The sequence below is a fragment of the Scyliorhinus canicula genome, unplaced genomic scaffold, assembly GCF_902713615.1.
Source record: "Scyliorhinus canicula unplaced genomic scaffold, sScyCan1.1, whole genome shotgun sequence".
In the NCBI taxonomy this organism is placed as follows: domain Eukaryota; kingdom Metazoa; phylum Chordata; class Chondrichthyes; order Carcharhiniformes; family Scyliorhinidae; genus Scyliorhinus; species Scyliorhinus canicula.
In genome coordinates, this window is record NW_024055461.1 from 2774222 (window position 1) to 2799406 (window position 25185).

The following is a 25185-nucleotide window of genomic DNA, read 5'->3' on the forward strand; positions in this document are numbered from 1 at the left end:
GGGAGAGGATTTGGAGAACATGTCCCGTAAGCAGAACCTAAGGATTGTCGGCCTCCCGGACGGTACTGATCCCGTGGAGTTTGTGGCTAACATGTTCCAGAAGCTGCTGGGAAATGGGACTTTCCCCTGACCGTTGGACATGGATCAGGCGTACAGAGTGCTGGTGAGGAAGCCGCGGCAGGGACACTCCCCTCGGGTGATGGTGGTCAGGTTCCACAGGTACCTGGATAAGGAGCGCGTTCTCCAGTGGGCCAAGCGCACGGGGAGCTGTAAGCGGGACAACAGCATTTTGCAGGTGTACTAAGATCTAAGCGTGGAGGTGGCCAAGAGGAGGGAAGGGTATAATCAAGTCAAGTTGATCCTGTCCAAGAAGCAGGTTAAGCTCGGACTGTTGCATCCAGCGCGACTTTGGGTTACGCATGAGGACCAACATCATTACTTTGAGTCGCCCGAGGACGCTATGGAGTTCGCCAGGAGGAAAGGACTGGTGCCAACGTCAGAACATTCTGCTCTCAGTTTGAGAAACTGTTTTTCCTGTTCGCTTTAAATGCTGTTTGCACTGATTTACTCGTTCGTTTTTGTTCTTGGCTTTTCTCTTCGATAATTGTGTTTTGTTTAAGAAGGGGAAAGTAGTTAAAGAATTATTCGATCTCGGTGGGTTTTCTGTGTTGTGAGGGGGATGGTGGTGGGGATTTTTGACTTTGTAATATTTTGAGTAGTATTACTTTGATCTGTATTATGGTGAGAGTTGGCTTTGTTTTTCTTTCCTGACTTCGGTTGGCGTCTATTTCTTGGTTTCTTAAAGTGGGTGGTTGTCGGGGCTGGGTTGGTGAGGGCGATGGTTTTGATGGGCAGGGGGTGGGCAGGTAGGCAACAATAGGTGGGAGACGTGCTGGCGCCAGAGGTGTGGGCCACCAGGCTAGCTGTGTGAGCTAGTCTGCGGGAGCACAGTGGGGGGTGGGGGTGTATCCAATCAGATTAGGGATGGGGTTAGGTTACAGAGTGTTGTTGCTAGGGGGAGGACGGGGCATTGTTCGGCTGACGATAATGTTGCAGGAGACGCACCTGAAGGTAGCGGACCAGATTAGGTTGAGGAAGAGCTGGGTTAGTCAGGTATTCCACTCAGGGCTAGATACTACTACCGGGGGGAGGGGGTTGCGATTCTGGTGAACAAGCGGGTGCAGTTTGAGGTGGGGTAGTATTGTTTCGGACAGGGTGGTCGCTACGTTATAGTTAGCGGTAAGCTGGAAGGGAGGAAAGTGGTCCTGGTCAACATATATCCGCCAAACTGGGATGATGCGGATTTCATAAAGAGGGTGCTGGGGAAGATCCCTGACCTGGGTTCCCACAAGCTGGTTATGGGAGGGAACTTCAATACAGTTATGGATCCAGGCCTGGACCGGTCGTGCTCAAAATCGGGCAGAGTGTCAGCAATGGGAAAAGAGCTGAGGGAGTTCATGGAGCAGATGGGGGGGGGGGGGGGGGGTCGACCCGTGGAGGTTTGGAAGGCCAACAGGGAAGGAGTTTTCCTTTTCTCGCACATCCATAGGGTCTACTCCAAGATCGATTTTTTAATACTGAGTAGGGATCTATTGATCGGGGCGGTGGATGTTCAGTATTCGGCAATCACCATTTCCGACCATGCCCCACATTGGGTCGAGCTACCGGTGAGTGTAGAGAGGTTCCAGCGTGGCAGTGGAGGCTGGATGTGGGACTGCTGGCGGACGAAGGGGTGTGTGAGAGGGTGAGGAAGTGTATACAAAACTACCTGCAGGTCAACGATACGGGAGAAGTCTCAGCAGCGGTGGTGTGGGAGACACTCAAGGCAGTGGTGAGAGGGGAGCTGATTTCAATCCGGGCTCACAGGGACAAGACGGACAGGGCAGAGATGGACCGACTGTTAGCGGAGATCCTGCAGATTGACAGGAGGTATGCGGGGACCCCGAGTGCGGAGCTCTGGAGGGAACGGAGGAGGTTGCAGGCGGAGTTTGGGGTGGTGTCCACGGGTAAGGCAGGGGAGCAGCTCAGAAAGGCGAGGGGTGCGGTATATGAACATGGAGAGAAAGCCAGCAGGATGCTGGCCCAGCAGCTCAGAAAGGCGTGGGGTGCGGTATATGAACATGGAGAGAAAGCCAGCAGGATGCTGGCCCAGCAGCTCAGAAAGGCGAGGGGTGCGGTATATGAACATGGAGAGAAAGGCAGCAGGATGCTGGCCCAGCAGTTCATAAAGAGGGAGGCGGCTAGGGCAATAGGTATGGTGGTGGATGGAGGCAGTAACTTGGTGGGGGATGCGGCGGGTGTGAACAGGGCTTTCAAGGACTTTTATAGCAAACTCCATAGCTCGGAGCCCCCCGCGGGGCCGGAGAGGATGAGACGCTTCTTAGACGGCCTGACATTCCCAAAAGTGGGTAAGGAGCGAGCAGAAGGGCTGAGCGCCCCGATCGGAGCTGAGGAAATATTTGAGGGCATAAAGGCCATGCAGTCAGGTAAGGCCCCGGGGCCGGATGGGTACCCGGTAGAACTTTATAAAACGTTCTCCGGGATATTGGGGCCACTGCTGGTCAAGGTTTTTAATGAGGCAAGGGACAGGGGGTGCTGTCCCAGACAATGTCGCAGGCCACCATCTCCTTGATTTTGAAACGGGACAAGAACCCGGAGTCGTGTGGGTCTTATAAGCCGATCTCCCTTCTTAACGTGAACACTAAACTGCTGGCAAAGCTTTTGGCCACTAGGATTGAGGATTGTGTGCCGAGTGATATTAGGGAGGATCAAACAGGGTTTGTTAAAGGTAGGCAACTGGTGGTGAATATAAGAAGATTGCTCAATGTGATCATGATGTCCCCCAGAGGGAAAGGAGGTGGAGGTAGTGGTGGCAATGGACGTGGAGAAGGCGTTTGACCGGGTAGATTGGGACTATTTATGGGAGATGCTGGGATGGTTTGGATTTGGGGTGGGTTTCATTGACTGGGTCAGGCTGCTATATCAGGCCCCGGAGGCGGGTGTGAGGCCAACAGGACGATTTCCGACTATTTTAGACTGCATCGCGGGACGAGACAGGGGTGCCCCCTCTCCCCACTGCTGTTTGTGCTATAGAGCCGCTGGCAATTGCTCTGAGGGCTTCAGAGGGTTGGAAGGGGCTGGTTCAAGGGGTGGTGGAGCAGAGTTTCATTGTCCGCAGGTGACCTGTTCTTGTACGTTTCGGACCCGATGGTGGGGATGGACGGAAACATGGCGACCCTGGGGGAATTCGGCCGATTTTCGGGGTACAAATTGAATATGACAAAAAGTGAAATGTTTGTAGTTCAGGAGAGGGGCCAAGGGAACCGGCTGAGGGAGTTGCCGTTCCTGTTAGTTGGGGACAGTTTCAGGTACCTGGGAATACAAGTGGCGCGGGATTGGGGTCGACTGCACAAGCTGAACCTGTCCTGGTTGGTAGATCAAATGCGAGGGGAGTTCTGGAGGTGGGATGCGCTCCCGCTGTCATTAGCTGGGAGAGTGCAGACAGTTAAAATGACGGTCCTCCCGAGGTTCTTATTCGTGTTCCAGTGTCTCCCCATTTTCATTCCACGTTCCTTTTTTAAGAGAGTAAACAAGATCATTTTGGGCTTTGTGTGGGCGGGCAAGTCCCCGCGAGTGAAGAGGGTGATGCTCGAGTGGAACCAGGGGGAAGGGGGGCTTGCACTGCCGAATTTCAGCAACTATTATTGGGCGGCTCACGTAGCCATGTTGAGGAAGTGGGTGGTGGGGGGAGGGTCGGCTTGAGAGCGGGTGGAGGCAACCTCGTGTAGGGGTACCAGTCTGGGAGCGTTGGTGACGGTGTCTCTGCCGTTCCCGCCGGCGCGCTTCTCTACCAGCCCTGTAGTGGTGGCGGCCCTTCGGATCTGGGGACAGTGGAGGAGGCAAGTGGGAGCAACGGGAGCATCGGTCCTGGTCCCCGATATGTGACAACCATCGGTTTGCCCCGGGGAGGTTGGACGGGGGTTCTGGGTATGGCGGAGGGCTGGGATTGAGCGGATGGTGATTTGTTTTTGGAAGGGAGCTTCCCTAGCTTGAGGGCGCTGGAGGCCAAGTTTGGGTTGACGAGCAGGAATGAATTCCGGTATATTCAGATGCGGGACTTTTTGCGCAGGCAGGTGCCATCTTTTCCCCTCTTGCCTCTAAAGGGAATCCAAGATAGGGTAGTGTCTAGAGGATGGGTGGGGGAGGGAAATGTCTCGGATATTTGCAAGGAGTTCATGGGGGCGGAGGAGATGCAGACCGAGGAGCTGAGGCATGGGAGGAGGAGTTGGGAGGGGAGATTGAGGAATGCCTGTGGGTGGACGCGCTGAGCAGGGTTAATGGGACTGCAACATGTGCCAGGCCAGGCCAGATTCAATTTAAGGTCGTCCACTGGCCCACATGACAGTGTCCTGGATGAGCAGATTCTTCGGCGTAGAGGACAGGTGTGTAAAGTGTCTGAGAGGACCGGCAGACCATGTCCACATGTTTTGGACGCGTCCAAAACTGAGGAGATAATGGCAGGGGTTCGAGGACGTCATGTCCAGAGTATTGAACACGAGGTTGGCAATGGGTCCAGAAGTGGCGATTTATGGGGTTTCAGGGGCCCCGGAAGTCCAGGGGGAGAAAGAGGTCGATGTCTTGTCCTTTGCTTCCCTGGTAGCCCGGAGACGGATACTTCTATCTTGGAGGGACTCAAAGCCCCCAAAGTCGGAAGCCTGGCTGTCAGACATGGCGAGTTTCCTGGGCTTAGAGAAAGTCAAGTTCGCCTTGAGAGGGTCGTTGTTAGGATTCGCCCGGAGGTGGCAGCTGTTTATTGACTTCTTTGGGGAGAATTAATTGTCAGCGGGGCAGGGCGGGGAGCGAGGGTGAGGGTAATGTAGTATAGGGGGTCATTTAGGCAGATCCGGGAGGGGTGGGCTACAGCAATTGCACTATGTACTTTGTTTACTGTACAACCCTTTTGTTTTCATGTTCTGTAATTCTACTGTTTACAATGTCGGAAAATACCTCATTAAAATTGTTTATTAAAAATTTTTTTTAGCCAGAATATTAGCCCCTGTAAATGGGCTGGAGTTTGTTATCAGCAGGAAGAGACCCAAATGAACATGGTTCAGTCCTGAATGTGAGGAACAGCAAAACCCAATCATTATGGTTACTTGTGGCTTCGTTGGTGTCTCCGCAGGGAGGATGACTGAGTGAATCCCTTCCCACACTGAGAGCAGGCGAATGGCCTCTCCCCAGTGTGACTTCGCTGATGTTCAGTTAGGTCAGATGATCGTCTGAACCCAGTCCCGCAGTGAGAGCACCTGAACGGTTTCTCATCAGTGTGAACACGTTGATGGTACATTAGTTCCCCAGAACTTTTGTAGCACTTGCCACAGTCTGGACATTGAAACGGTCTCTCATCAGTGTGAACTCGCTGGTGATTCAGCAGGTGGGATAACTGAGTGAATCTGTTTCCACACTTGGAGCAGGTGAATGGTCTCTCCCCAGTGTGAATTCGCTGATGTACAGTAAGGTGACATGAGTGTCTGAACCCAGTCCCGCAGTGAGAGCACCTAAACGGTTTCACGTCAGTGTGAATACGTTGATGGCACATTAGATTCCCAGAACTTTTGTAGCACTTCCCGCAGTCTGGACATTGAAATGGTCTCTCGTCAGTGTGAACTCGCTGGTGTTTCAGCAGGTCAGTTGACTTAGTAAATCCCTTCCCACACTCGGAGCAGGTGAATGGTCTCTCCCCAGTGTGAACTCGCTGGTGATTCCGCAGGGCCGTTAACTGAGTAAATCCCTTCCCACACTTGGAGCAGGTAAATGGTCTTTCCCCAGTGTGACTGCGTCGATGAGTTTCCAGCTGGGATGGGTAAGTGAATCCTTTCCCACAGTCCGTACATTTCCACGGTTTCTCCTCCGTGTGACTGCATTTCTGTCTCATGGGGCCTGATGTCGTGTACGGTTTCTCCCCACTGTGAACGATGCTTGGTCCTTCCATATTCAAAATCTGCTGATATTCAGGATATGATAAATTGAGGGCTCTGTCAGATCCTGATGTGATGCTTGGTTTGAGTTTTCGGACTTTGAAGCCTCCCTTTGGAACACCCTGTGAAACTGATTAAAAAGAAAAATTAGAGAGTGAGAGAGAACCCACAAAAACACAAAGGCAGGTTGTGAAATTGAGCTGAATGAATCTGGTCATTTGTGGGGCCGACACTGGGAAGAAGTGACCAAGAAAACTGCTGGATTGTCATAAAAACCCAACTGGCCTCTTTGGGAGGAGAGAGAAAGAGATGAAGAGGGATTTTGTATATCTACAAGACATATTAAGAGAGTAGTTGGCAAAGCAAATTCGATCTGAGCTTCATCAAGAGTAATATTGACAGGAAACTATGCCCCTGGTGGCACGGTGGTTAGCACTGCTGCCTCACAGTGCCAGGGACCCGGGTTCAATTCCGGCCTGGATGACTGTGTGGAGTTTGCACTTTCTCCCGTGTCTGCGTGGGTTTCCACCCGGTGCTCAGGTTTCCTCCAACATCATAAAGAAGGGAAAGTTAGGTGGATTGGCCTTGATAAATTGCCCCTTAGTGTCCAGGGATGTGCAGGTTAGGTGGGGCTATGGGGTTACAGGGACAGGGTAGGGGTGTGGGCCTGGGCAGGGTGCCCTTTCAGAGAATCAATGCAGACTCGATGGGCCGAATGGCCTCCTTCTGCACTATAGGAATTCTATGGTTCTAATTCTATCCTGTGAATCTTTATAAAGCTCGGGTGTAGAAGTCAACTATTTCCTAACACACCTAATAGGTAAAAGATAGCTATTTAGGATAAATATTAAGCCCCAGTTTTACCCATTTTAAATGAAGGATTTCAACATTCTCATAACCTCAGGTCAGCTCAAAACATACAGCTTACAAAACAGCATCCTTTTTACTGTCCTAATGATTTTCCAGAGACCTACAATTAATATCTTTACTGTCCTAATCATGTCCCAGAGTCACACAAATATATTTTACTGTCCCAATGATTTTCCAGACACCCAGGTATGAATCTCACCAAGGCAGAAGGTAAAATTTGAATTCGTTGATAGTTTACTGATGACCATGAAACCATTGTTGGTTGTTGCAAATACCCATCTGGTTCACTCCTGTCCTTCAGTGAAGGAAATCTTCTATCCTTACCTGGTCTGGCCTACATGTGACTCCAGATCCACAGTCAGCTAGTTGACCCTTAAAATGCTCTCTGAGATACACTCAGTTCAAGGGTAATTAGGGATGGGCAGTGAATGCTGGCCCAGCCAGCGACACCCACATCCCGTGAATGAATAGAAAAGAAAATCTGCCATCCTTACCTGGTCTGGCCGACACGATTCCAAACCACAGCAATGTGGTTGACTCTTTAAATGCCCTCCGAGTTGGCCGAGCCAGCCACTCAGTTTGAGGGAAATTAGGGATGGGTAATAAATGTTGGCCCAGCCAGTGACTCCCACAAATGATTCAAATAAAATCCTGGAGACTCCAGTCAGTCAATCCGGGAGAGTTGGCATCCGGTCCAGGCTCGCAGTGCATAATAATAATAACCGCTTATTGTCACAAAAAGGCTTTAATGAAGTTACTGTGAAAAGCCCCTAGTTGCCACATTCCGGCGCCTGTTCGAGGACTCCGCCCCTCATTCACTCCAATTGATTGGAGGACCAGCAGCTCCAGGTCAGTCCTCCAGTCCCACCCCTCCTCTTCCTATTGGTCATGAGCTGCCATCAATCAGCCTGGGCATTGTGACGGTTCCAGATGGTGAGAGCGGCCACAGGCTCAGGCTGACTCGCTGATTGTCCAATAATAACAGTGAGAGTCTCAGTGGGACAATCAGACAATAATAGTGGAGATGGGGCCCAGAGGGGAAATAGCAAAGGATTCACTCACTTTGAGAGTAACACACACAGTGTCTGTTCTCTTAATAAGAGTCAGGCTGCAGTGTGTGTGAGTGAACACATCATTGGATCAAATGTAGAATCATGGAATCCCCTCAGTGCAGAAGGAGGCCATTCAGCCCATCGAGTCTGCAACAACCTTCTGAAAGAGCATCCTACCGTGGCGAATTTCCCACCCTATCCCCACAATCCCCTCCCAGTGACAATTTAACACAGTCAGTCCATCTAACCTGCACATCTGTGGACTGCAGGAGGAAACCAGTGCACCTGGAGGAAATCAATGTATACACAGGAAGAATGTACAAACTCCAAAAGTGACCCTAGGTCGGAAAATTAGTCACAGAATCTACAGTGCAGAAGGGGACCATTCAGCCCATCGAGTTGGCACCGGTATTACCTGATCTGGCCAACTCAAATGGTTAATTCTGAATTGCACTCTGAAATTGCCTAGCAAGCCACTCAGTTTAAGGGCAATTAGGAATGGGCAACCAAGCTGGGTTGCCCGTGACACTCGCATCCCATAAAGAAGAGAGAAAATCAAAGGGCTGTTTCCAGTGCCGGTTTCGAAGGAATCAGTACTGGGCCCTTCACTCCTGGTTACATCATTGATTTGAAAGTAAATGTAGAAGCATGAATAACAAGTTTACCTGTGACGGAAAAATGATTAAACACTTGACAGTGAGGAAGAAAGCTGGAGGGGAAACAAGGCAAAGGATTACATGATAAATGGCAGGACAGGACTAGTTAGGCCAGAGCTAGATTCCTGTGCACAGGAAGATTGCACTAAAGGGAGTACAGAGGAGATTTAACGACATCAGCCAGAAATTGACAATGTTTGCTCGGAGGAAAGTTTGGATAAACTGAGGCTGTTTTTTTTGGAACAGAAAAGACTGAGGGGAGACAAAAATGAAATTATGAAAAACAGCCCGGCTAGCTCAGTCGGTCGAGCATGGGACTCTTAATCCCAGGGTCGTGGGTTCAAGACCCACGTTGGGCGCTTCAGCTTCTTTAATCTGAGAACATTGAGCTGAACTGTTTTATGGGTGGCACAGTAGCACAGTGGTTAGCACTGCTGCATCACAGCGCCAGGGTCCCGGGTTCATTTCCTACTTGGGACACTGTCTGCGCAGAGTCTTCACGTTCTCCCAGTGTCTTTATGGGTTTCCTCCCACAAGTCCCGAAAGACGTGCTTGTTAGGGGAATTGGACATTCTGAATTCTCCTTCTGTATACCTGAATAGGTGTTACTACCAGGGGATTTTCACAGTGACTTAATTACAATGTTAAAGTAAGGTAAGCCTACTTGTGACAATAATGAAGATTATTCTAAATGTATAAAATTCTGGGGGATCATGGTGGCACAGTGGCTGTGTGCCTGCGTGATGGGGATCCGGGTTTCATCCTGGCCCTGGGTTCACAGTCTGCAAGGAGTTTGCACATTCTCCCATTGTCTGTGTGGGTTTCACCCCTCACACCCAAATACATGCAGGGTAGGTGGCTTGGCCAAATTAAATTGCCCCTTGATTGGAAAAAAACATAAATTTATATATTTTTTAAATTCTGAGGAATTGAAATAGATTGGATAGGAAGGTCCTATTCCCTTTGATTGAGGGATACATATAAAAGGGGGCAGAGATTAAGGGAAGGACTAGGAGGTTTAGAGGGTGGTGAGGATCTGTGATATGCTGCCTGAAATTATGGCAGAAAGCCTCGTAATATTAAAAAGTAATTTGATAAGACATTTGAATTGATGTAACTTAAAAAGCTACAGACCATAATCTGGAATTTTAATTTTTTTAATATAAATTCAGAGTACCCAATTTTTTTTCCAATTAAGTGTCAATTTAGTATGGCCAATCCACCCAGCCTGCACGTCTTTGGGTGGTGGGGGCAAAGCCCACGCAAACATGGGTAGAATGTGCAAACTCCATACGAACAGTGACCCAGAGCCAGGATCAAACCTGCGACTTCGGCACCGTGAGGCAGCAGGGCTAACCCACTGCACCACCGTGCTGCCCTCACAATCTGGAAATTGAGATTAGGCTGAATACCTACTTTGTAGCCACGATGAGCTGAATCAAATGCGAGCAGGAACAATAAATTTTGATAAAATCCGGGATAGTAACTCTCACTACTAACAAGGTCAGCAGTTTGCCCAGTTTAGCTGCCAAGTATGCTAATGTAGCAATTTTAAAATGTACCTGCACACATAAGAGTACAACAGCAGATTATTTAACTTCCCCAATGTGATCGGTGTAATTAGTCTCAAATTTAACCTGGAATGGTCATTAAAAGTTTCCCAGTCACTCTGATATCTGAAATCTTTGTCCTCAGACAGAACAGACAAACCATTTTACCTCCCAATGATATTCAGGTCCTGATGAATCGAGTAACTCAGTCAGATGATAATGCGATGTTTGGTTTGAAGTTCCCGTTGGCAAATCCTCCTGTTTCTAAAGGAATTTCACTCAGTCCAGGAGAGAAATTCACAAGATTCTCTCTTCCGGCTTCCGGTTCCTGGATGCCCGCGCATGCGCCTTGCTGCACATTTCCGCTGAGAAAGATGGCGGCCGCGCAGGCGCCCTACGGCATATCGCCCCCGAAACAGATGACAGCCGTTAACAGGGGCCGATCAGAGAGAAAAACACCGATGCGGCTGGCACATGCGGTACAAACAACGAACGTAATCAAAAGTGCTGGAACCAATTTATCACCCTGAGGAACAAAATGGAATAATGGCGGATAACGCTACCCGGAATGCCCGGCGCGACCGAATACACCCTATCTCCATCTCAGGAGTCAGAACGCGCAGGCGCCAGTTGCCCCGCCCCCGGAAGTCTCCTCCCTGTGCGGAGCATGCGCGATGCTGCTCCGGCCTGAGCGCAGCCGCAGTGAGAGTGAGTGCGGCTCCCAGAGGCTGAATGAGAGCCGCCGCGAGCGGGGACAATGGTGAGAACCCAACCCCCCCCCAATAAGACCCATTCGTTTTATTGTCAGTCTGCAGACAGGAGCTGGAGAACTGAACCCAGGCAGAGGAGAGGGAGGGAGAAAACTGGGAGTGGAGGACAGAAATGGTGCAGATGGTGAGATGGGTTTGGATTTCAGCCCAGGGAGGAGGGAGAGTGTGTGGGACGGGGATTTACAGCTTTGGAGGAACAAGAGAGGAAAAGATGTTCCAGAGAAAACTAGAATTGTCTGTTCAGAATTTCTATCCTGGACTGACAGTGATGACTTTTGTAAAGTCCTTTTACAGGATATTGGAAGTGAAGTGGAGGATTGGCCGACAGAACCAAATATCACATCGAGATCTGACAGCCATTCGATTCATCAGGAGCTGAATATCATCAGTCTTTGAAACTGGAAGGAGAAATATTTGTCTCTTCCGTTTAAGGAAAAAAATGTCAAAGATCAGTGTGACTGGAAAAGCACCGAGATACACACACACCCGAATGAGAGTGTTTCATTGCACTGACTATGGAAAGAGCTTGAACTAGTTACACAGCCTAAAAGAAAATCACACCATTCACAGCAGGGAGAAACTATACTCCTGCTGCGTGTGTCGACAAGGCTTTAAGTGGGAGAGACATAAGGACACCCTCACCATGGAGAAACCTTGGAAATGTGCGGATTGTGGGATGGGATTCAGTTACCCATCACAACTGGAAATTCATCGTCGCAGTCACACTGGGGAGAGACCGTTCATCTGTTACATTTGTGGGAAGGGATTCACCCATTCATACAACCTTCTGACACACCAGCGCGTTCACACTGAGGAGAGACCATTCACCTGCCCTGTGTGTGGGAAGGGATTTACTCGGTCATCCCACATTGTGACTCATCAGCTTGTTCACACTGATAAGAGACCATTTACATGTCCTGACTGTGAGAAGAGTTTTAAATGTAAAAAGGATCTGCTGACACATCATCGTATTCACACTGGAGAGAGACCATTTACCTGCTCCCTGTGTGGGAAAGGATTCATTCAGTCATCCCACCTGCAGACACATCAACTTGTTCATTCTGATAACAAATTTTTTAACTGTCCTGACTGTGAGAAGAGGTTTCAAAACAAAAAGGATTTACTAACACACCAATATGCTCACACTGGGGAGAGGCCATTCACCTGCTCGGTGTGTGGGAAAGGATTCAGCCGTCCATCTGCCCTACTGAACCACCAGAGAATTCACACTGGGGAGAGGCCATTCAGCTGCTCTGACTGTGGGAAAGGATTCATTAATTCATCCAAACTTCTGATACACCAGCAACTTCATACAGGTAATAGACCGTTCACCTGCCCTGAATGTGGGAAGGGATTCACACGTTCATACAATCTTCTGACACATCAGCAGGTTCACAATGAGGGGAGGCCGTTCACTTGCTCAGTGTGTGGGAAGGGATTCAGTCAGTCATCCAACCTGCTGACACACCAGCGAGTTCACAGTGGGGCGAGGCCGTTCACTTGCTCCAAATGTGGGAAGGAATTTTCTCATTTATCTTATCTTCTGAAACACCATCACATTCACACTGGGGAGCGGCTATTCACCTGTAATGTCTGTGGGAAGGGATTTACTCAGTCATCCCACCTGCTAACACACCAGCGAGTTCACACGAAACCACAAAGTTTAGATTATACCCTTATTGATGCTGTTAATCATGTCCAGCACTGAATAATGTTCACTCTGACAGTCTTGATCTGCTGATGAGGTTTATTATTCTGAATAAATGTGTTTGAAACATTGTTGCAGATTTTTGTCTTTCCCAACTGAACATCACCTGTCTGGAACTCAGAAAGGACAATCTGGGGGAGGATCACACGGCAGGAACAGAACTTCAGCCTGGACACAGTCCTTCAGGGTCACACTGAGAGGGACAAACAACACTTGGGTCTTTCTCATCTCTCTTCACTGACAGCAAAGTCCCCGTGTGGGTTAATCCTGAGGCGTGTAAGAAATTTGGCCCAGCCGCTCTCAACCATATCTCAGAGCTCCTAGACGCGGAACAGAAACTCCTTTACAACAAGTCTGCGTTAAAATAGCAGCTGTTAACTGACAATTAGACAACAGTTTCATTCCTGGATAAAGAAGGAGCTCCAGTGTGTGTCCAAGAATTCCCAGTTTTATTGATGTGTGCTTCCCACATTCTGTCCTTTTAAATAAACCTAACCCCTACGGGCCTTTAACAATCAGAAAAATAACAGAGAAAAGGGCGGAGCTGAGTCTGCCCCTTTAACTGGGAGCTGAGCAGTGTCAGAGCCCCGGCTGTCCCTTTAAGACTGAGTGATGTGTTCAGCTGAAGATTCCTATTGGCCATTTTCTGGGTGATCTCCTTATTCTGATCATTCTCAGTGATCCTCGGGTATGTGAACCTGCTCTCCTGTCTCTCATTCACTGAACATCTCTCTTCTCTCTCAGGTTCTCACTTCTCTCCACTCTCACACATTCCACAGAGCACCTAAACTCACTTAATTTCTCTCTCTGAAGAAGCACAGAACACACTGAACCTCTCCTCCAACATCTCATTATGGAGACTCAATCCTTTCTCTCTCACCGATTGGCCCTAACTAACTTTAAATCTCTTTTGAGGAAAATTTAATTTAGTATAATGTCCCCTTATTTCTCCCAGTGATAATCCTCAGTCCATCTTCCAACTCAGTGAATATGTTAAAAATCTAAATAACCTCATATTTTGATGTTTAAAATGGGAAGTGAGGTGAATGGAATGCTGAGACCAGAAGCAATCTGTGTGGGAGTTCTTGATGCTGTCAGAGTGAGTTCACCCTCACAGGCAGGAAGACTGTTCACGGTGATAACATGAAACTGACGCCTGCTGTTTCATTCTCAGGTAACACAACTTCCTGTTTCTCTGCTGCCGGTTCCAAACCGCACATCTCACTTCTGAGCAGAAAATAAATCCAGGGACCGTAATCTAGTGAGAACATCTGTCAGTGCGGCCTATACCTGCCCACAGAGTCAGTGCAGAGTCACACAGATCACATTGTGGTGACATTTACAAATGAGCCGGTTATTTCTGTTCAGAGTCTCCATTCCCGGACAGAACCGGCTGTGTCTGTGAATCAGTCACTGAGTTCCCTCTGCTCTCTGTAGCTGGGAACTGATAACCTGCTCCCTTATATTTTATATCATTCTTTCTGTGTTACTTGTTTCCTCTATTTCTCAGCTTTTATGTCTCACCACCTCGCCTTTCTGTTTTTTTAAATCTCTCTTCTTTCCTCTGTATTTCTCTTAATCTCTCTGTTCCTATTCAACTGAGGTGTTCAAATCATTAAGTGTGTATGATGGATTGAAGAAGGAAACAGAGCGAGAAAAACAGAAAATGTTGGAAAACTTTTTTTTTCTTTTTTGTATGTTGGAAAAACTCAGCAGTTCTGGCAGCATTGGTACAGGGAGAAACAGAGTTAACATTTTGAGTCCTTAGAAATCATAGAATTTACAGTGCAGAAGGGGGCCATTCAGCCCAACGAGTCTGCACTGGCTCTTGGAAAGTGCACCCTACCCAAGCCCACACCTCCACCCTGTCCCCATAACCCAGTAACCCCACCCAACACTAAGGGCAATTTTGGGACACTAAGGGCAATTTAGCCTGACCAATCCACCTAACCTGGAGCTCCACCTGGAGCTGTGAAGCAATTATACTAACCACTATGCTACCGTGCTGCCTTGTGACTCCTCAGAGCAGTGTAAATCGGGATTGTCCCTCTGAGATCAGGGAGGGTGAGAGGAGATTTAATAGAGGTGTTCAAAATGAGGAAGGATTTGTGATAGTGTCGATGGGGAGAAACTGTTTCCCAAGAGCAGGAGGGTTTGTAACCAGAGGACACAGAGATTTAAGATATTTGACACCAGAACCCAAGGGGGTGATGAGGAGAATGGTTTTTACACAGTGATGTGATGTGATCTGGAATTCACACTGACAGGCTGCTGGAAGCAGATTTCACAGTAACTTTCAAAGATAATTGGATAAACACTTGCAGAGGGTAAATTGGCAGAGTTATGGCGAATGGGGTTAATTGGACAGTTCACTCACCTTTGTGACATGCTGAATTTTCCTCTAACTGATGTTTTAACATTCGATCTTTTCAATCACAAAGTGTCTCAAAGAGATTAAAACTTTGGTTTTGATGAGCTGTCAGATGCATTTCCTGTGTGACTGTGTAACTCGAGAACTATGAGAAGGATCTGAATATTTTCAGTTCCTCTAACAGATGTACCTCAGATATCAGAAATCTCTGGAGTTCTCCAAGTCCTCATTGCTGTCCCCTTGGGTCTATAAGGCAGCCCAACCCCTGCGGCTCCCACCGAGCACGGAAGGCCTTGAATGTGCCCGTGGACACCGCACGCTCCAGGGACACCCGGCCCGTGAACAAGGCTGCAAAGAGGGGCAGACAGTCAGGTCGGATGACCCCCTTGGTCACCCGCTGCTTGGACCTATTAATGGCAAGTTTGGCCAGGCCCAGGAGCAGGTTCACAAGGACGTCCTCCGCCTTTCCCGTCCCCCCTCTGCACCGGATGTCCGTAGATCAGGAGCGTGGGGCTGAAGTGCAAACAAAATTCCAACAAGGACATTGTCAGGAAAGCAAAAAGGGAGTGCAGCCTGGGACAGGCAACATACACGTGCTCCACGGTCTCCACCAGGCTGCAAAAGTGGCAGGTCTCTGGGGAGGCCGTGAGGTGGCTTAGCTTTACTTAGTTTTCACACCGTGTATCTCGCCAGACTAAGTGGAGATACTCCGGTTGAACGGCACTGCCCTGTGCAACAGCCTCCACCCCAAGTCCCCAAGTTTTATGGGGAGGACGTGTCTGTAGAGGGACCTCCACCGCCCGACGGCAACACGGCACGCCAAGGCGTGTCCGGACGGCGGGCGAGGGCAAGGAGGTGGAAAGTATCTCCCTGTGTTTGCGTGAGTTTCGCCCACAACCCAAAGATGAGAAAGTTAGGTGGATTGAACACACTAAATTGTCCCTTAATTGGAAAAAAAATGATTTGGGTATTCTACAATTATTTTTTTTAAAAAGAGGTGGAAAGTGTGCGATTGCAGGCCGTACAGGAAACCCCTTCCCGCGGTGCGAAAAGGAGGGTATTTTCACAAGGCGGCTGAGGTTGTGGGGCACTGGCACTCAGGGGGGGTCCAAGCTGGCATCCACCCAGACGGGATGGCACTGGACAACTGCACCGTCTCATGTTTAAGTGTGCCCACGGGGCTGAGCATGACTGACTTGAGGCCTCGGATAGCTTTGGCCGTGCGCTGGACGGACACAGCTCCGCACTCCGCAAGCTCGTAGGGCATTATCCAGCCCACTCCTCCACCACCCAGCACGTCACCGATCCTGGTCACCCTGGCATCCACAGCCCTCCGCTCTGCCAGCCACTGGAATGGATATTGGCGGAGGTGTGGATTCCTGAGCAGCAGCTCCCTTACAATAACCACTACTCCTAACGGGGGAGAGCTGTGGGGCATCGTGACCATGTTCCAGACTTTGAGAAGGTCATGGTACAGACGGGCAGTGCCAACAATGAACTCCGAAGACCTTGCTGGTCAACGAACAGGAGCTGCACATCGTAGTTCAGGTCATACACCTGGCAGAAGAAATACGTCACTAGGGCACAGCATCGTGGAGAAGGCTCAACGTACAGGAAACACTGCAGACTCTGAAGACGGAAAGTCGCTACCTGGGTGCAAAGGCAGACCAGCACCTGACCGCCCTCAGCAATCGGGAGATTCAAGACCTCTGCAGCGACCCAGTGCAATCCATTGTCCCAGAAAAACCGAATCAGAGTTCTCTGGATGCGACAAAGTCAGGGGGAGGAGTCAAAGTGACCAGCGGGTACCACAGCATGGAGGCAACCAGCTGGTTTATGAAAAGAACTCGACCCTGTATTGACAGCACTCGGAGCAGTCCTGTCCAGCGTCCCAGGCGAGCGGTGACCTTGGTCTCCAGCTCCTGCCAGTTCGCTGGCCAGGCTTCCTCTGCCGGGTAAAGCTGGACTCCCAAGTAGAGGATGTTGGTCCGGCTCCAGCTGAAGGGCCTGAGCTCCTCTGGGAGGGGGTCCATTTGCCACGGACCGACCAGGAGTCCAGAACATTTAGTCCAGTTGATCCGAGCAGAAGACGCGGCGGTGTAGACAGGCACTCTCGCATCCTCCGCAGGTCACCGGGGTCAGTGAACATGAGGAGCACGTCATCAGCGTCAGCCGAAAGGACCACCGACATGGCCGGTTCCTGCAGAACCAGCCCCAACAACCTCCTCCGCAGGAGGCACAGGAAAGGCTCCACGCAGAGAGAATAAAGTTGGCCGGACAGGGGGCAGCCCTGACGCGCTCCTCTCCCAAAGCGAAAGGGCGCCGTCAGGGACCCGTTAACCTCAATCAGACACTCCGAGGCGGTGTACAGTAATCGGATCCGGGTGACAGAATGCATCCCGAACCCGAAAGCTCGCAGAGTCCCGAGCAAATACTCGAACCCACCCTGTCGAACACCTTCTCTTGGTCAAGAGACAGGAAGGCACTCGACATACCAGATCTCTGCTTTGGACTTGAGGAGCAGCCCCAGATTTCCCCAGCTGTCCAGGGCCAGCCGCACGCAGTCCCGGTAACCATGATGCTTTTCAAAAATGCCCGGAGGGGATGAGGGGAGACTTGGTGCCGGGCATGAGGCTGCCCTCTGCCTCACTGCAGAGAGTGTCTAAATCCTCCTCCTCGCCCGCCACTGAGCAGCCTACCTCCTCCGAGCAGTCACTGGCTGAGCCCAAGCCTCCGTGGCAGGCGCCGTGGGCCCATCGACAAGCCCTTAACACGAGTTGATCCGGGGCTGGTTTAGCACAGGGCTAAATAGCTGCTTTTTAAAGCAGACCAAGGCAGGCCACCTGCACGGTTCAATTCCCGTATCAGCCTCCCCGAACAGGCGCCGGAATGTGGCGACTAGGGGCTTTTGCCAGTAACTTCATTTGAAGCCTACTTGTGACAATAAGCAATTTTCCTTTCATCCCACCCCCAGGATCGTCCTGAGGTGGGTTCCCTGCAGGCTCCCCCAACGATTCAGTGTCCGTGGATGGCGGCAGCTCAGACCCCCCTTACACTGTCGATGCCGGGCCCTCGGAGAGACCACGGAAGACCCCTGGGAACCTGGCATCATCTGCTTGGGTGTTGTGAGCGGGGAGCCTTCCTCGCCGTCGCCCGCCCATGACCCGAATATATCAGACACTGGTGGCTGCCGCCAGCCCCCAGCAATGAACAAAAGGAGGTGACCGGGAGTAAAATTGTACCGGGCGGAACAAGCCCTCGGGGGTCACGTCTCCCCCCGGCCCCGGGCCTCCCTGCTCGGGAGACGGCAGAATGGGCACCTCAGTGGCCTTGGAGACCGCCTTGACCTTCTTTTTAACGGGGCTGGGCATCAGAATGATGGGAATAAACACAGGAGACACCCAACCCCACCCGCCTGGGGAGGGGGTAGCAAAATCCTCCGGCCCGGACAGGCGCCGCTTGTGGGGGGCAGGGTCAACTCGCTGCAGGGTCTCCACTGCTGGAGGGCCCTCAGCAGCGTTCCCCCCCCCCCCCCTCCCCGCGCGCCCAGCCCCTGGGATTGTGGCGAGGCTGTAACAGCCTCCAGCCCGGGGCCGTACACAGGGTCCCCACCACCCTCCGGAGCCTGTGTGGAGGTCTCTCCAGGCACCGCAGATTGTTGCGAGGTGGCAGTGGTGTCCTGTGGTGAGGTTGCGGCCTCCGAGTTGGTTGGGATGGGCACGGGGTCAGTTCCCATGATGGGGCCAAGGTGTGGATGGGCCCGGTCTGACCGCGTGCCGTCTTCCATTTGGTCTTTTTATGCTGCCTCTGGTCTAGCGGAGGCTCCCTCTCCCCCCCCCCCCCCCCCCCCCCCCCCCCGCCAGCAGCCGCGGTGTTGCCAGGGGCCGGCTGCTGGGCAAAGAGGTGGCAGAGGAGAGAGGCGGAAGTGCCAGCTGTGCCACCCTGGAGGTGGTGTTGGTGGCAGCCGTTAGGGTGGGACAATTCCGGCGAATATGCCCCAGCCCTCTGCAGACATGGCACCGGAGGTCATCCGCAGACCAGAACACTTTACGGTCCTTCCCTTGGTGGGAGACCACAAAGCCTCCCTCTGTGATCTCCTCCCGAGTCAGGCGGACAAAAACCTGATGCCGGAAGGAGTAGACGAGGCGGAAGGAAGGGTCCCGCAGGCCAAGCGACAGCGGCGCCACCCCGGACCTGACCTCCCCCAGTAGGTTGAGTTGGGGAGGCAGAGCTCGGTGGGGAGGTAGGGCGGGACGTTTGAAATAACCACACATTCGGAGATGGACTCCAGCGGGTTCACCGCCACGTGTGTCCCGCCCACCATGAGCCCCCTTTCCAGGACGTGGTGGACCGTCTGCTCGGCCCGCAGGAAAAACACGACCTTGCCGTACATCCTGGAGGCGGCTACGATGGTCGAGGGGCCGAAGACCCCGGCCATCGCACGAGTGCCCACCTCGATGGTCATGGTGGGGTTGGGCATAACATTTGACCCTACGTTGCCGTGTTTGTAGGCGGAAAGGCGAGGGGGCAGCGGAGGGTCGACAGGTTCCCGTCCCCACAAAGGTTCTTGGCTGCCCTGCATTCGGCAGAGTGGAGGATGCCCCTGGGGTATTGACCATGTCCACCCCTGGTACGGTCCGGCCGTGTATCTAAGACCAGGGTAGTAGGGCAAGATGGGGGGAGGGGTGATGGATGTGGCACCACAACAGCAGGTGCCACAAGGGAAGGTGCTGCAGGGCAACAGCAGAGCGGAGCAGCGTTCTTCAGCCCTGGAGGGGCCTAAAACAATGTCCCAGGCTGCCCCACACCCACCACAGGCGGTGAAAGGCAGGCGGACGGCGCTCTTCAGCCCTGTGGGGCACAAAACAAAGCCCTTGGTCTTCACAACAGCCCCAGGTGGTCCCATTCCCACCCCGGGCAGAGGGGCAGGAGGACAGAGGGCAGGGTCTGCAGTCCCAGGTGGTCCCACTCCCACCTCAGGCAGAGGGGCGGGAGGACAGAGGGCAGGGTCTGCAGTCCCAGGTGGTCCCACTCCCACCTCAGGCAGAGGGTTGGGAGGACAGACGGCAGGGTCTGCAGTCCCAGGTGGTCCCACCTCAGGCAGAGGGGCGGGAGGACAGAGGACAGCAGGAGTGGGGATTGGGGAGGGGGAGGGACAGGAACAATCAGCGAGTCAGCCTGTGGCCACTCTCACCATCTGTCACCGTCACAATGTCCGAGTGATTGACGGCGGGTGCCGACCAATAGGAAGAGGAGGCGGGACTAGAGGACCGAGTGACGGCGGCTGGTCCTCCAACCAATCGTAGTGAATGAGGGGCGGGGGTCAGGCTCTGATTGAAGCATGCGCAGTGTAGGTAATGGCGAAGGAGGAGGAAGTCTATTTGAGATCGGAAATTGGTAAGAGGTGGTTAACAATTTGGAGGGAGCGAGAGATCGAGGGGGTGGGCGGAAAAGTTGTGTAAAGCTGTTGTGAGCCGCAAACCGCGGAAAAAAGTTTCCGGGACCCAGTTTGTACCGAGCAAAACTGCAACTCTTCATTACAGCTTGCATTAACGGCCGCCATCTTTACTGGACGTGCATCAGGGCGCATGCGCGTGTCAATGAGTGGGAGGAGCTTGTTCCCCATTGTTCAGAATGGAGCCAACTTGTCCATCAAACTGGATTAGTCTGAGTCCCAATGTCTTATTGATGATGCAAAGCGGTGGCATAGATGGAAACAAAAGGAATCCAATGCTGCTCTCCAGATTTAATTCTCTCATTTCACTGTCTGCACAGTAAGAAGCCTTATAACACCAGGTTAAAGTCCAACATTGGGGCAGCAGGGTAGCATGGTGGTTAGCATAAATGCTTCACAGCTCCAGGGTCCCAGGTTCGATTCCCGGCTGGGTCACTGTCTGTGTGGCGTCTGCACGTCCTCCCCCTGTGTGCGTGGGTTTCCTCCGGGTGCTCCGGTTTCCTCCCACAGTCCAAAGATGTGCGGGTTAGGTGGATTGGCCATGCTAAATTGCCCGTAGTGTCCTAATAAAAGTAAGGTTACGGGTATAGGGTGGATACGTGGGTTTGAGTAGGGTGATCATGGCTCGGCACAACATTGAGGGCCGAAGGGCCTGTTCTGTGCTGTACTGTTCTATGTTCTATGTTCTCACAGGTTTGTTTCAAACATGAGCTTTCGGAGCACTGCTCCTTCCTCAGGTAAATGTTTCTTTCCTCCACTCCCAGTTTTCTCCCTCCCTCTCCTCTGCCTGGGTTCAGTTCTCCAGCTCCTGTCTGCAGACTGACAATAAAATCAATGGGTCTTATTGGGGGTTTAGGGCCTCCAGCGGGTGTTTGTGAATCCGCCCCGCCCACCTACCAGGGTTTCCTTCCTTGCCAGAGATCAGAGTCCTCATTGATGATTTGAGCCCAAACTGGAACCACATTAATTGGGAAAAGAATATTTTCATGAAGGTTCGCGGCTCCACAAAGTATTTCCAACTCCTCCCACCTATCTCCTAACCAGGTTAGAACATAGAACATAGAACAGTACAGCACAGAACAGGCCCTTCGGCCCTCAATGTTGTGCCGAGCCATGATCACCCTACTCAAACCCACGTATCCACCCTATACCCGTAACCCAACAACCCCCCCTTAACCTTACTTTTATTAGCACACTACGGGCAATTTAGCATGGCCAATCCACCTAACCCGCACATCTTTGGACTGTGGGAGGAAACCGGAGCACCCGGAGGAAACCCACGCACACAGGGGGAGGACGTGCAGACTCCACACAGACAGTGACCCAGCCGGGAATCGAACCTGGGACCCTGGAGCTGTGAAGCATTTATGCTAACCACCATGCTACCCTGCTGCCCCAATTTGCTGCCCCAATGCCCCAAGGTTGATGCATTTATTTGTCTGACTAAAAGAATGGTCTCTGGTTGCATCACGGTTAGCACTGCTGCTTCCGGCACCAAGGACCCGTGTTTGATTCCGGCCCTGGGTCACTGTCCGTGTGGACATTTTCACCATGTCTGCATGAGTAACAGCTCCACAACCCAAAGATGTGCAGGATAGGTGGATTGACCACACTAAATTGCCCCTTAATTGGAAAAACCTAATTGGTTACTCAAAAAATTTTTTTTTTTTTAATTGTCTCTTTCCTAATGTTCACAATTAAAGGGGTGGGTTCACCAGGAGATGGCTGACATTTCAGGGGACATTAAATTAATATTGGATGGAGATATGTCTAGTGTTGTTGCATGGTACACATTAGATGTATTATTTACCGTTCTGTAATAAAGTAAATGTATTATTATTTATCATCTTGTAATATAAGACTGTGGCTACATTATAGATTTCCAGTCATCTCTTCCCTCAGAGGGTTGTTAGTCTTTGGATTTCTCTTCCACAGGGACCAGTTGTATCTGGGGGTCATTGAATATATTGAAGCACAAGTTTGACAGATATTTTATTGACAATAGAGTTAAGGGTTATGGGGAACAGGTAGGAAAATAGCTGAGATGAGGACGGATCTCTTCACTCGGGGATGTGGTGAAGCTTTGGAATTCTCTATCCCAGCGAAATGTGGAGCCTCAGTCATCAGGTATGTTCAAGACAAATATTGATAGGTTTCTAGATATTGAAGATATTGAGGGATATGGGGATTGTGTGGGAAATGGTGCTGAAGTAGATCGGCCAAGGATCTCATTGAATGGTTAAGCAGACACGGTGGGCCGAATGGCCTACTCTTGCTCCTGTTATAATCTCTGTGTCCTGGTCAGGAAGCAGTGAGCTGAGCTTGGATCTGTCAATCAACATGAATCAGCACCTTCAGGAGAATTGGGAGGGTGAATATTAGATACAGTAGAGTGAGAATAGAGGGAGAGTGTGTGGGATGGAGATTTACAGCTTTTGGAGAACGAGAGAGGAAATAATATTCCATAGGAACTAGAGTTGTCTGTTCTGAATTTCTATCCTGTACGAACAATGATAACTTTTGTAAATTGTTTTTAAAGGATATTGGAAGAGGTGGAATTATAGACAGAAACCTCAAACATCACGTCTCGATGCGACAAACTCACTCGATTCCTTCTGATCTGAATGTCGTCAGGCTCTGAATATCATCGGCAAGAAGGAGAAATGTTTGTCCGATCTGTCGGCTCCAAAAAATTTTAAACGTGCATGTGACTGGAAAAGCACAGACCCACACAACACACAACCGAGTGAGAGTGTTCCAGTGAAATGACTATGAAAAGAGCTTCAACTATTACACAGCTGAAAAAACATCACATCATTCACAGTGGGGAGAGACCGTGATCAACATATTCTGTGTGTAGACAAGGCTTCCACTGATTGTCCAATCTGGAGAGACACGAGAAGACCCAAAACATGGAGAAACCATGGAAATGTGGGGACTGTGGGAAGGGATACAGATTCCCATCTGAGCTGAAGCTTCATCGACGCAGTCATACTGGGGAAAGGCCGTTTGCCTGCCCTCAGTGTGGGAAGGGATTCATTGATTCATCCGCCCTGCAGAGACATCAGCGAATTCACACTGGGGAGAGGCCGTTCATCTGCTCTCAGTGTGGGAAGGGATTCATTTCTTCATCCGCCCTGCGGAAACACCAGCGAGTTCACACTGGGGAGAGGCCGTTCATCTGCTCTCCGTGTGGGAAGGGATTCCGTGATTTATCCAACCTGCGGAAGCATCAGCGAATTCACACTGGTGAGCGACCGTTCACCTGCTCTCACTGTGGGGAGGGATTCACTCAGTCATCCAGTCTGCAGACACACCAGCGAGTTCACACTGGGGAGAAGCCATTCACCTGCTCTCAGTGTGGGCAGAGATTCAGAGCTTCATCCGCCTTGCTGAAACATCAGCGAATTCACACTGGGGAGAGGCCGTTCATCTGCTCTCAGTGTGGGAAGGGGTTCATTGATTCACCCGCCCTGCAGAAACATCAGCGAGTTCACACTGGGGAAAGGCCATTCATTTGTTCTCAATGTGGGAAGGGATTCATTGATTCATCCATCCTGCGGAAACATCAGCGAATTCACACTGGGGAGAGGCCGTTCATCTGCTCTCAGTGTGGGAAGGGATTCATTGATTCATCCATCCTGCGGAAACATCAGCGAATTCACACTGGGGAGAGGCCGTTCATCTGCTCTCAGTGTGGGAAGGGATTCATTGATTCATCCATCCTGCGGAAACATCAGCGAGTTCACACTGGGGAGAAGCCATTCATCTGCTCTTAGTGTGAATCATTGAATTTACAGTGCAGAAGGAGGCCATTTGGCCCATCGAGTCTGCACTGGCTCTTGGAAAGAGCACCCTACCCAAGCCCACACCTCCGCCCTGTCCCCATAACCCAGTAACCCCACCCAAAACTAAGGGTAATTTTGGACACTAAGGGCAATTTATCACGGCCAATCCAGGAAACCGGAGCACCCGGAGGAAACCCACGCACACACGGGGAGAACGTGCAGACTCCGCACAGACAGTGACCCAAGCCGGGAATCGAACCTGGGGCCCTGAAGCTGTGAAGCAATTCTGCTAACCACTATGCTACAGTGCTGCCATGCTGTGTGGGAAGGGATTGCATAGAAACATAGAAAATAGGAGCAGGAAGAGGCCATTTGGCTCTTTGCACCTGCTCTGCCATTCATTATGATCATGGCTTATCATGCAACTTTATAGCCTAATCCCGATTTCCCCTCCATATCCTTTGATCCCCTTCGCCCTCAGTGCTATATCTAACTGCTTCTTGCAAACAAACAATGTATTGGCCGTAACTATTTCCTGTGGTAACAAATTCCACAGGCTCACCACTTTCTGGATGAAGAACTGTCTCCTCATCTCTGTCCTAAATGGTCTACTCCGTATCCTCAGACTGCGACCTCTGTTTCTGTGCACTCCGACCATCGGGAAAATCTTTGCTGCATCTATCCTGTCAAGTCCTGTTGAAATATTATAGGTTTCTATGAGATTCCCCACTCCTCTGAGCTCCAGTGGATACAATCCTAACTGATTCAATCTCTCATACGTCAGTCCCACCATCCCAGGAATCAGTCTGGTCAATCTTCGCTGCATTCCCTCTCGAGCAAGAACATCCTTCCTTAGATAATGAGACCAAAACTGCTCACAATATTCCAGCTACGGCCTCGCCAAGGCCCTGTATAGAACAAAGAACAATACAGCACAGGAACAGGCCCTTCGGCCCTCCAAACCTGCGCCAATCACATGTCCTATAC

The 25185-nt window shown here is 50.9% G+C and overlaps 2 protein-coding genes and 1 non-coding gene across 5 annotated transcripts in view; all 3 read left to right on the forward strand.

Annotated features, from left to right (window-relative positions):
* Positions 1–14128, forward strand: part of LOC119959603 (zinc finger protein 774-like) — a 1152970-nt gene extending 1138842 nt beyond the window's left edge. The window contains exons 1-3 of one of the 3 annotated variants that reach the window (XM_038787783.1): positions 10539–10866; positions 11171–12192; positions 12663–14128. In XM_038787783.1, coding sequence (XP_038643711.1) covers positions 11520–12192; positions 12663–12781 — 792 coding nt within the window. In that variant the 5' untranslated portion in view covers positions 10539–10866; positions 11171–11519 and the 3' untranslated portion in view covers positions 12782–14128. Of the gene's footprint in view, positions 1–10538; positions 10867–11170 lie in introns of those variants that run through there. The other 2 variants (XM_038787780.1, XM_038787781.1) reach the window with 2 other exon arrangements.
* trnak-cuu lies at positions 8843–8915 on the forward strand. The gene has a single exon. It is a non-coding gene; the product is annotated as a tRNA-Lys (tRNA).
* Positions 14129–22967: 8839 nt separating the features above from the next.
* Positions 22968–24069, forward strand: LOC119959612 (zinc finger protein 229-like; the record flags this gene model as incomplete). Its single annotated transcript, XM_038787810.1, has 1 exon — positions 22968–24069. A coding segment is annotated over exon 1 (747 nt), but the record flags the coding sequence as incomplete, so codon positions are not given.
* Positions 24070–25185: the final 1116 nt, after the last annotated feature.